The 12,168-nt window shown below is 38.1% G+C and overlaps 1 protein-coding gene across 1 annotated transcript in view; it reads right to left on the bottom strand.

The window, feature by feature from the left end:
* Positions 1 to 1,213: 1,213 nt before the first annotated feature.
* Positions 1,214 to 12,168, bottom strand: part of SECISBP2L (SECIS binding protein 2 like) — a 61,676-nt gene continuing 50,721 nt past the window's right edge. The window contains exon 18 of the mRNA XM_036075977.2: positions 1,214 to 5,540. Within this exon, the coding sequence (XP_035931870.1) occupies positions 4,858 to 5,540 (683 nt within the window). The 3' untranslated portion in view covers positions 1,214 to 4,857. The remainder of the gene's footprint in view (positions 5,541 to 12,168) is intronic.

Raw genomic sequence — 12,168 nt, 5'->3', positions numbered from 1 at the left:
CCACAAGGCTGCCCTTGATACCTATTACACAATTAGCCACGTGCCTTATTTCACATATGCAACATAAGAACCCAAGCCAAGCTAAAATATTGAATTGCCAAGATAATTTAGAAATGTCAAAAGACCTAACAGCTTAACACATGAGCTAAATGTCTTGACTGTGTTCTCTTCTCTTTCTAAAATGAAATGTATGGTTCTGGAGTTCTGAGCTTAGCCTTAGAACTAAGCACCTTTTATGGCAAGGCCCACTGCTTAGGATACTTCTCTCCCTTCTCCCCCCATTTTAAATACTTATTAATTTTACCGGGTAGCCTTTGACTTTTCAGGTGTCATGCACACCCTCTTCTGGTCAGTTAAAGAAAAACTGATCGCTGTTAGGAAAAGAACTATTGGGAATGATACAAATGGTGGTCAAAAAAGGGGAATATTCTGATACAACTGATGAGGCTTCCCTTTTTTTTTTTCCTTCTTTCTTTTTGTGATCAGCAAAAATCCATTTCATTATGAAAATTAGTGATCCTATTTTCTAACAGATGAGCCTACTCTTCAGATTCCCTGCATTCCCCTGTGACATAGTGACAAGGGACCACTCTAAGTGAGACTCAATAAAATCCAGTCCCTGCGAAAATCAGTTCAGTCCTGGCACACTTCACATTCCAGAAGACACCTGAGGAAGGTGAGGGAAACACAGTTTTGTTTGCAACTCTGAGAATTTTGTGCTAAGACACAACAAAGCATAGTGAGTACAGGCATGACCTTTGATGTGGGACTAAGTCTGAATCCCAGTTCTGCCATTTACCAGCAGATCTTGGGCAAGTTACTGAACATCTCCATGACCGTTTCATCCCTTAAAAGTGAAAAATAGCATTTCCTCAGAGGTCTGTAGTGAGGATTAGAGTTAATATTGGGAAAGGGCTTAGAACAGTGCCTGGCACAGAATAACTAGCATAAAAAGGAGAAGAAATCTGTAGGGGCTTTCTCCTAACACCAGGATGGTCTCTGTAGATGCCTTGGCCTGTGCCACAGATTACACCAACCCTTCCAAATGGAAATTTTTACTAGTAATTTCCTCCTGCAGATTTTACAACCTTCTCTGGCAAACCCATCAGGGCACTAAGCAATGAGATGAGCTAGACTTCTCTTTTTTTCCCTATCCTACATGTTGGGCAGGTCATGAATCCCTTAAGTACCTATTCTGAAATGATAGACTACATTTCAATAATCATTTTATTAGTTACAGAAGAATCTCCACTAGTATTTACAAAGTGCAAAAAAAGCTGTTACTACTCCTAAAGTGTGAAATAACAATTATCCTTCATACAACAAAAGAACAAGATGAAAATCTTTTCATGTTATATAATTCACTAATTTTGCTAGTTTTTTATTAGAGCATTACAATTAAGACATTAAATTATAAATTCATGTGGTATACTTAGAAATTAAATTACAAAATAACACAAATACTTTTAAGGTGTGTTGTGCCAACAAAGTTTAAATTTTTATCATTAATTGGGATTCAGATTTCAGATTAGGTAGACAGTTTGGCTTATTCTGTGATGTGTATAAAGGCTGGAAAGGGCAAGGGAGGAGGAAGATGTCTTTAAATAAATTATGTCACAGAAAAATTTTAAAAGCAAAAAATGATTACGTTTTTAAATGGTATAAGTTAATATTTTAACCTGCTGGCACAACGTACAGAAAATACTTAAATGACAGAGGTTTTTTTTTTTTAAAGCAAACAGCAGCTTTACAAACAGTAATACTTCTTTATACATATATTAAAGTAACAATGTGTTAAGATTTAACAGTTTTATGTTAAAGAGTTGAAAAATGAATGTAGAGTTCACTACTCATTTGCACATTACAATCCCCACCCCAGCCCCCCTCCCCCAGCTTATTAAGAAATCAGACAAGTACATTATTTGGATATTAATTTTTCAATATTTAAACTATGTGAATTCCTTTTGACTAATTCTTTTCCAAATACTGGAAGCATATAAAATACCCTCTCTGCAAAAATGACCTCCAATCAAAGCCTTTAAAAACTTTTCAATGTATAACACACATTATTTTTCCCATGTTTAGTCAAAAGAAATATATTACATCATTTACAAACATATTTAAACCAAAAATTAAGCTAGTATGAACATTTGTCTTTTGAGAAGTGATCTTCACAGCAAACAAACCTACTAAAGCAGAAATCTAGTTCTGGGAGTGCAATTCATATTATATAATTCATATACTTATGTACTGAAATAGAAATCTAATATTAATTATTGCCATAAAACAACCTCTACACACTAAGAAAAAAATATCTATGGTTTTTATTTCTTGTGATAATGAACCCCTACTCTTACCATTAGGTCTCCGAAGAGCCACCCACTCCCAGTTCCAAACAAAAAACAAAAAACAAAAACCAAAAAAAAAAACCACTTTCCCAATTTTCACACCTCCTCCTGTATAGAATATACAAATTCCAGAATTTATCTAAAGGAAACAAATTATAAGGACATTATTAATACTTATTTAAGCATACTTTCGACACAGTAGCATTTCCTTTAATAAATTTTGGATAGTCCTCTAGAGTGACCTGTCTCATATAAAAAAGGCTGTGGTCCCTTGGGTTTGCTGGCAGAAGATCCTGCACGTGCAAGAGCATTTATCGAACACATAATCGAACACTTCTGAAGTCTATAGTAATAAATTTAAAAGTTACTGGTGTTCTGAAGATTTCCTCAACTTCTCTTTTGATACAAATGTCAAAAATGTAAAATGACAATTCTCATTCAGAAGAGATATAAAATATAAGAAACCTTTGAAAAGCCAATACCTCAAGATCAAGAGTTATCTGAATCACTGACACCAAGCAAAGGAAATTTACACCATAAAAAGTATGAAAAGTTTTTAAACTCACTTTTAAGATTGTCAGTAGTTCAAAATCTCTATCATTTCCTTAAACCAATTAACACTTCCAAATGTGTAGACACAGTAAGGTCTGCCACATATACATCCATGATTACTATTTCAGAGGCTTCATTCCTTACATGCTGTGTTCCTTTAAGTACTAGACTAAATACGTTGTGCCTAAGAAGTCTATACTGGAGAACAGTTTAGACAGGACAGGATAATAATGTCCCCCTTTAGCACACTAATAAAGTTGATAGACTGACATTTTCTATACAGCAATGCTCCTAAACTTCCATTATGCACAAATAACTAAATCATCACCCAAGAAATCTCATTCTCCAGTATTAAATGCCAGCATTATAAAACATCAAAACTAGCACAGTAGTCCCAATGAGTTCGGTAAAAAACCTGCCCAATTCTTCTCTCCTGCCTCTGTGAGGCAAAGCCCTGCCCCATGAAACCAGAGCAGGGAAAGTACCCCTCCCTCCTCAGTTCTGTGCCTGCTTGTGGGAGCTTGAGAGCTTAAGGCTGGAGCCGCGGGTGCATGTGTGTGGTCCACTGGAGGCTGGGGATGGGGGGGGGGGCGGCGGGGAGTTGGAGGGATGAGAGAAAAACAGGTCATCTGTAAGTCTCCCAACATTACATAAACTTGTAGACATCACTACCAGGTGATTGACCAGCAAATAAAACTTCTAGCTGAGTAAGTTTAAATTCTCCCAAGCAGGTACATACATTATCTTAGAGAAGGGCAGGGATAAATAGTGATCAAGAAGTAATACCTGCCTAGATCTGTGTACTCTAAATCATCTAATAGTTTCAGCACAATTAGAACAACTTTCTCGCTTCTTCAAAACTTCCTTTTCCAGCCTTTTGATTATCAGGATACACATTATAAGCTGTGTAAAGTTCTTCTCCCTGACCTCCTATCAGTAACTACGGTTGGTGTTATGTGGCAGGTGCTCAAGGCTAGGGACAAAATAGGTATTTTTTTAAAAAGGTGAAATGGTTTTTCACTCAGGACAAGTTCGGATACCTAATCAAGTTCAGATAGCAAATCCAGAGGGTCCCAAATCAAAAGCATGCAAGAGAACACACCAGTAGAAGACTCTGTTTCGGAATAGTTTACACGTTAAGTGCTGCAGTCATATAATTGGTTACAGTTAATCACCTGCCACAATTTGCCTAACTTTATGTAAATACGAATATGTACAAGAGCATTCCTGAGGTAAGTAAGAAGTAAATATGAGACAGAACCTGTTAGGTCCTATCATGGGTGACTTTTCACTATTAAAGACAACATCTATCACTTTACACAAGTAAGGCCAGCTCTACTGCATCGTGGTGACTCCTTTGCTAGCCTAAGTTTTGGAGGCTCTGTTTTAGCCTATCCCAACTTTAATCGATTACAATGATCAATGGCTTCTAAAATAAACATTTTTGGACCAAAGAAAAGTCGCATCAATTTTTAACACAAAACAATTGTGGGCTTAGCTACCCTCAGCCTTTTTTTCAGTTTTCCAAATCTACCTCCAGTTCTTTTTTAAAGAAGTCCAAACAACTTTTGATCAAATTAGAGTGAAGGAGGCATAGTCTTGAAACATTGGTAAGTGCTCCTATCGATCTTTAACTTTCAAAATGACTCTAAATAGGCATTTTAAATTTATTTTCTTTTTTAAACCTAGTCTTCTTCTATTTTAATCATTATTTTCCATAACAAAATAAGCTCAAACAACTGAATTTCCACACAGCTCTTAGAAAGACACTTAGATGCTAATTAAAAGCTAAGCTACAGATTATAGTAAAACAAGTAAAAGACAGCTACAAAAAATATTTGTCAGAAATTAAATATATATATTAAATACTGGACAATGCAAAACATTGAGATGAAGCATAAAAGAGAATGGCTGCAACCCTTACACAGTTGGAGACAGACAGTGGACATTTCCTGAGTTACAGACCTGGGGGCGGATAACTAAGATCAGAGGGCTCGTTGTTCAGCGAGCTGCAGCTGCTAGGCTTCTGCTGCTCCTGACTTCCTTGGTGGTCAGTAGTCCAGGCCTCCCCATCTATCCCTGGTTCTAGCACTTCAGGCGCTTCTGCCTCCTCTTCTCCACTCTGCTCTGCATGGTCTTCCTCAGAACCATTAAGGGTTTTTCCAAGCTGAAGAGTCTCCATTGTTCTCTGGGTCTCAGAGACCCACGACTCAATTCTACTATTGAGCTGTACTTCTACAGATATGGGTTCATGAGTATAATCTTCCTCCTCTTCCTCATCTTCATCATCCTCTTCTTCGAGCATGCCAGGGACAAGAGTGCTGGTGGTGCTGGTGATGGAGGAATTTAACAGATCTCGGCAACTGCCATCCAAAGAACCAGTCTCTGTACTCTGCTGGGAGGCCCATTCCAGGTCATCGGGCTTCACTTCCTCTTTATCGCTCACTGTTGATCTCCCAGGGTTTGCAGCTGAGGTAGTACTGCTTGCAGCCAGTAATGATGGCTGCTTACCAACAGGGGCTGCATCAGACGGAAGTTTCCTGGGCTTTTCAGATGTGCTATGCTTACTGGAAACCTCTCTCTCATTTTCTGATGTTTCCAGCCCATCTGAGGTTTCCACCATGTTTCTCCAATTTGTTTCTGCAAATATCAAACAGATTTTTTAAAAACCAGAACAGTTCCAGAATCATACAACTCTTAAAAGAGGGAAGAACAAACTACAGAAATTTGTTGGCTCACCAACTGGTTGGAGAAACTAAAAACTTATTCTAGTACTGGTTTAAATGTTACAAAAGGAAAACAATTCTCAAAAATGTGCATTTAAGATAAAGAAACAAGGAGGCAAAAGTAAGCGTATTTATGCCTCAGAATGCACAAGATCTTGTAACAACAGGAGCTCATTAATGCTTTTACATAAAATCCATATTCATGAGAATCAATGAATTGCCTTTTTTTTTTTTTTTTTGGCCTAGAGGTGTACTGGGCCCAAGGATCCACGAGTCACAGATGGCAGAGCCAAGATGTCCAGCAGAAATACTTCTAATTTGACGTGTTTGTTTCATGCTCCCACAGCAAGTTATCTGAGAACTGTCTTAGCCTATAATGGGACTTGTTTCCACTTATAATAAGCAAAGAAGCCATCCATGCATTTCTAACATTTGTGAAAATCTGTTTAATAATACATGTAGCTGGGCTCACCAAATGAATTTGGTAGCCAAAAAAAGAAGTGTTATTATATAATACAGTGGTGATAATCTAAATTATTTTTAATGACAGAAAGTCAGTTTAAAACAAAAAAACTGAGAATGAGGAGACAAAGGACAGCTCTCTTACCCCTCATTTTTCATGTGTTTTTCTTTCATTTTTCATGTGTTTTTCTTTCATTTTTCATTTTTTTATTATTGAGGTATAATGGACATATGACATTATACTAGTTTCAGGCGTACAACATAATGATTTGGTATTTGTAAATATTGCAAAATGATTGCCTTAATAAATCAAGTTAATAATCTGTCAGCATACAGTTACCAAAAAATTTTTTTCTTCTGATGAGGATTTTAAGATCTACTCCATAGCAACTTTCAAATATGCAATACAGTATTATTAATTATAATTGCCATGTTGTACGTTATATCCCCATGACTTATTTATTTTATAACAGCCAAGTCTCTACTTTTTGACACCCTTCACTCATTTCACCCACTCCCCAAGACTCTGGCAACACACACGTGTGTGTGCACACACACTATGTCTTCTTTATCCATTCATCCATTTGATGGACACTTAGGTTGTTTCCATAATTTGGCTACTGTGAATGATGATGAAATGAACATGGGAGTAGAGATATTTCTTTGAGGTAATAATTTCATGTCCTTTGGGTATATACCCAGAAGATGGATTGCTGGATCATATGGTATTTCTATTTTTAATTTTTTGAGGAACCTCCATACTGTTTTCTGTAGTGCCTGCCCAAATTTACACTGTCACAGTGTACAAGGATTTCACTTTCTCTACATCCTTGCTAACATTTGTTATTTTTTGTCTTTTTGATAATAGCCATTTTAACAGGTGTCAGGTGGTGTATCTTGTAGTTTCAATTTGCATTTCCCTGATGATTAGTGATGTTGAACATCTTTTTATATTGGCCATCTATATGTCTTCTTTGGAAAAAATGTATATTCGGATCCTCTGCTCTTTTAATTGGATTGTTGGTTTTTTTCAGTTGTATGAGTTCTTTATCTAATTTTGGATATTAACCCCTTATCAGACAGATGATTTGCAAGTATTTTCTCCCATTCAGTAGGTTGCCTTTTCATTTTGTTGATTCCCTCTGCTGTGCAGAAACTTCTTAGTTTGATGTAGTCCCATTTATTTATTTTTGCCTTTTAAAAAAAATAACACCCCCTTCTATTTGCATTATAGCTGCTACCTACAGTTTGTAAGTACCATGATCAAGCTGTAGTGATAAAGCAAGTCTACTCATACTAATATATCAACTTGAATGTCACCTATCAACTATTCACTGATAAAAACCATATTTTGGGCACTTGAAGTCAGGGCACATGGTTTGGAAAAAACCTTTCTTTCCTGCAGTTACTTCAAGTTTGAAGTAAGTTGTTTCCAGTCTCCTACTCATGAAAAAAAAAATCTACTCCTCCTCCTATATTTTCATTCTTAGTTAATAACATTATCATTTTTGTAGTCTCAAAGCAAAAGAAAACTTATAGTACTCATTGACCTTATATTTCTCCCTTACTTTATTCAACTGAACTTATATGTCACTTCTAGCTCAAAAACTATTAAATTTGGTCACTACTGTCTTAGCTCAAGCCTTCTTTATCTTGCTATACATCTATATATATTCCTAATTGGTTTTGTGAATTGGTCACATCACTGTCTAACGGGCTTTCTATTACCCTATGACAAGATCCAAACACCTCAGCTTGGCATAGCCAAAGCCCTCTGTGATCTGACCCTCACCTATCTTTCCCATCCCATTCATTACAACCCCCAGCCATGCACTCTATGCTTGGGGTCAGTCTGAATTCTCATTGCTCCCAGAAGTCATAACCTTTCTATTTACAATTCCTTGCTTTGCATAAGCTGTTCTTTCCATATGAGATGTGTTTTCCTCCTTCACCCTTCAGACTCCCACCCATCCTGGATGACCATCCTTAAATGTCAATTCCTTATGAAGTCTTTCCTGACTTTCCACTCACGTGAATTCCCATAGCACTTCTGGCATATATAGTTCAAAAGCACTTGTTTTGTGTTTGCTGTGCTGCCCCTTCTTCCCTCCTTATCCTCATTCCTGCTCATCTGTGTCCCTATGGTTGGCATAGAGTAAGTGCTGGAGGCAAAAAAGCCTATTAAATGAAAAATACCACACGTATATTTAATTATGCCCCCCCTAAAAAAACTTTAAAAGGGCATATATTTTTTTTAAATTTTATGCGCACATTTATATTTCCTTCCAACAGTTTTTATCCTCCTTCAAAAGTATAAGAATTCACTTGGAGTTCCACCTCCCCCTTGTCAATGAGTCAACGAACAGGAAAGAGGAAGGAGGTCAGGATACTAGGTCAGGCTGATCTCTCTCCAGAATCAACCTTAGGCCTTCATCTACTTGGGTAGGTGAGCTGAAAAGCCCACATGGGTCCTTGGGAAAGTAAAGGGAGATATGACTTCAAAAGCAGAAGCAAAGGACTCTGCTATTAGCCATCAAGAGACTTGTCACAACAATCAAAAAGTCACCAAGGTCACGTATCTACTGGGGAGGGAGGGTCTAGGCTCCCACTTTAAAGTAATAGATGAAGCTTGATCAACAGCTGATGAGCACACAAACACATGCATACAACATGGAGAAACAGAAGAGTACGAAAGTGCCATCTTTCTCTAGGGGACAGGAGAAATCTGATTGGGATGGGGAGGAGGACAGTCTAAATCCCAAACAGAACCTCTAGAAGTCCACTTCTGATGAAGGAACCAGGAAGCAAGTTAAAGGAAGAATCAAAGATCTCAACAAACCTAGAAATGGTACTGATTCAAACCTACCCTGCTTCTGAATTTTTATTGTAGCGTAATTTATTCAATAGAGCTCTTCTTTGCTTGTTAATCCCTTCTATGCTTTCCTCTCTTGTTTATTGGGTCTTTGTGAAATTGTCTTTTAAACTTTCAAATCACTAGAAGATTTCTTAGAGGATGAGGTATGTGTATTTCTCCTTTCAGTCAGTACAAACAGAGAAGCTGTCTATCTTTAGTTATACTTAGAACAAGCAAATGAGTTCAAGAAACTACAGAACAAACTAGTGGCAGAAAATGAGCAGGAAATTCAGGATGGATGGACTACATAATGAGGTTGTCCTCCCCTCGTAAGTGATTACTGAAAAGCTACTATACTGTCCTATTAAGAACTCAATCAACAGACAGGGAACACAATCACACTGGCTAAGAATGCAGATTCTGGAGTCAGATTTACCAGGTGTGTGCACTGACAAGTTAATTACCTCTCTTCATCTTAGGCTCCTCATCTATGAAATGCAGTACAGTATTTTTTTTAATTTTTTTTTTTTTTTTTAAAGATTTTATTTATTTGACAGAGAGAAACACAGTGAAAGAGGGAACACAAGCAGGGGGAGTGGGAGAGGGAGAAGCAGGCTTCCCGCCGAGCAGAGAGCCTGATGCGGGGCTCGATCCCAGGACCCTGGGATCATGACCTGAGCCGAAGGCAGACGCTTAACGACTGAGCCACCCAGGCGCCCAGTATTTTTTTTAATTTTTAAAAAAGATTTATTTATTTGAGAGAGAGAGCGGGCGTGGGAGGGGGAGAGGGAGACAGAGAATCTCAAGCAGACTCCCCATTCAGCACGGAGCCTGCCCTGTGGCTCGATCTCAGGACCCTGAGATCATGACCTGAGCTGAAATCGAATAGGATGCTTAACCAACTGAGCCACCCAGGTGCCCCTGCAGTACAATATTTCTTATCTCATAGGGTTGCTCACATAATCGAATGTATTAATAAATATGAAATGCTTAGAGAAGTGCCTAGCACATAGTATGAATTCAGTGAGATACTATTATTATGTATCAAGTGCCCATTATGTGCCAAGTTCCTACCTCAAAGAACTTACAACTTAGTTGGAATTTATGTTCAAAACTATTTGTTTCATGTAATAAGTATAATAGAACTGAGACTCAGCACAGGTGGAAGGAAAACATAAGCAAAGAAAACAAGGGGTATATAAAAGACAGTAAGACTGGACTATCATAGGAGGTTTTCTATTCTGCCAATGATTAGCATTCTTTTCCCAGCTTTGCTTTTCCTTTAAACTATGGGGAGAAAAACATTTTAGGAATCCTGCATCAGGATGACATGGAAGATGCTGTTTGTTATCTATCCAACAGTCATTCCCCATTTTCTTCCTGGATCACAGAACCCCCAAACTTGGAATGAACTTGAGTCCAGTCCTGGAGGATGAATTAAAATAGTTCTTAGACTATAATGGTTATCCCATTCCTCCTTTGCCAAATAGTCCCTTGCCCGTCTCCCTTGCAGCTAAAAGGCGTCACAAGATCAGTTCTGGCTAAATGAAACAAAAGGAGAAGTCTTCTGAAAATTGTTTCTTTCACTGATAAAAGGAACTCACTGCCTGAACCTCCTGCTTTTGACTACTAATGCCAGAGCCACAGCAGCTACTTATGAACATGAGATGATGGCACAAGAACAGAAAGCCACAGACTGCAAATGGAAGAACGGAAAGAAGGAAAGAGCTAGGGACTTTGAGGATATTGTGAAATAATTAAATATCCTGATTTCTTAGGCCACATTAGTGGTTTTATGTTTGTTGCTGAATGCATCCGATACACAAAGAATGACTTCATGCTTTCTTCTCAGTGTTATTTGTGATTCCTTCCACTCATTTTGTTGGTGTCCTCATAAATCAGCTCATCATGTCAGAATCTTAAAAGATTCCATCTAAATCCTTCCTTAGGATTCAACCATTAGTTCTACCAGATTAAAAAAAAAAAAAAAAAAAAAAGACAACCACAGGTCCAAAATGGTGTCACTTAGACTGAGTTCCCAAACTGGAGCTTAATTCCCAATCCAATTGCAGTTTCAAACTCCCCTAGAAATGCTGCCTTAATTGGTCAGTCAGGAAATTTTTCTTTCCATCAGCACCAATGAGTCTGTCACCTGGGTCCTCTCCATCCTCCAAAGATAGGTGAGGTAATCTGCATAAGACCCCTTGGTTTTTCCCTTAGCAACAGTCTCCTCTGGAACAATCTTTTTCTTTTCCTAGTAACTTTCTTGCCTGCCTTGCCACCCCCCCCATAAAAACTTTCCACTTTGTAAAAGTCTTCAGACTGCCTCTCTACTTGCTAGATGGTGGCTGCCCAATTCATGAACCATTCAATAAAGCTAACTAGATCATCAAATACACTTGGTTGAATTTTGTTATTTAACAGCTCATAGAATTTTAGCTTTGAGTGGAACCTTATAGATGACCTAGATGAACCCTCCTCATTTCACTAAAGAGAAATCTGAGGCCCAGAACTTAATCAATTATTTCTCAGTCCCCCACGCAGAGTGTGTGAGAAAGCTAAAGCTTCAATCTTTGAACACTATATTTGGTGCCTTTTGAAAACATCTCCTAAGTCTTTGAGAGGTTCTTTTCATAACTTTTCTTTTCATGTGCTCAAACCCACAGCTTTATGAATTTACCTTGAAGTTTGCTTTTGAGATCTGCATTATCATTATATAGAGAGAACTGATCTCATTTACAAAGTTGGCACTTTATCTTATTTTCAACTAGTGGCACTTCAGCCAAAAAAACGTCTGCCTCTAAGCCAGTAACACTTATCCTTGGGGCGCCTGGGTGGCTCAGTCGTTAAGCGTCAGCCTTCGGCTCAGGTCGTGGCCCCAGGGTCCTGGGATCGAGCCCCACATGAGGCTCCCTGCTCAGCGGGAAGCCTGTTTCTCCCTCTCCCACTCCTCTTGCTTGTGTTCCCTCTCTCGCTATGTCTCTGTCAAATAAATAAATAAAATCGTAATAAGAAAAACCACTTATCCTTGATCTACAGTTTCCTAAAGTCCCAGAGTAACTTGTTCATTGTCTCTGTCCTAGAGCTTTGTCGAAGCATTCCAAACATTTAACTACAATCACAGATAGGGAGACTAGGAAAGGGAGTGTGAGGAAAAAAAGGGAAAACATGAGGACTCATTTTTCTACATGTTAAATTTTAGTTGGCAACAAGCTATTCAATAAAC

Source organism: Halichoerus grypus, chromosome 8 (assembly GCF_964656455.1).
Source record: "Halichoerus grypus chromosome 8, mHalGry1.hap1.1, whole genome shotgun sequence".
Lineage (NCBI taxonomy): Eukaryota > Metazoa > Chordata > Mammalia > Carnivora > Phocidae > Halichoerus > Halichoerus grypus.
The sequence above is the reverse complement of the archived record's forward strand: the minus strand, read 5'-3'. Positions and strand labels throughout refer to the sequence as shown.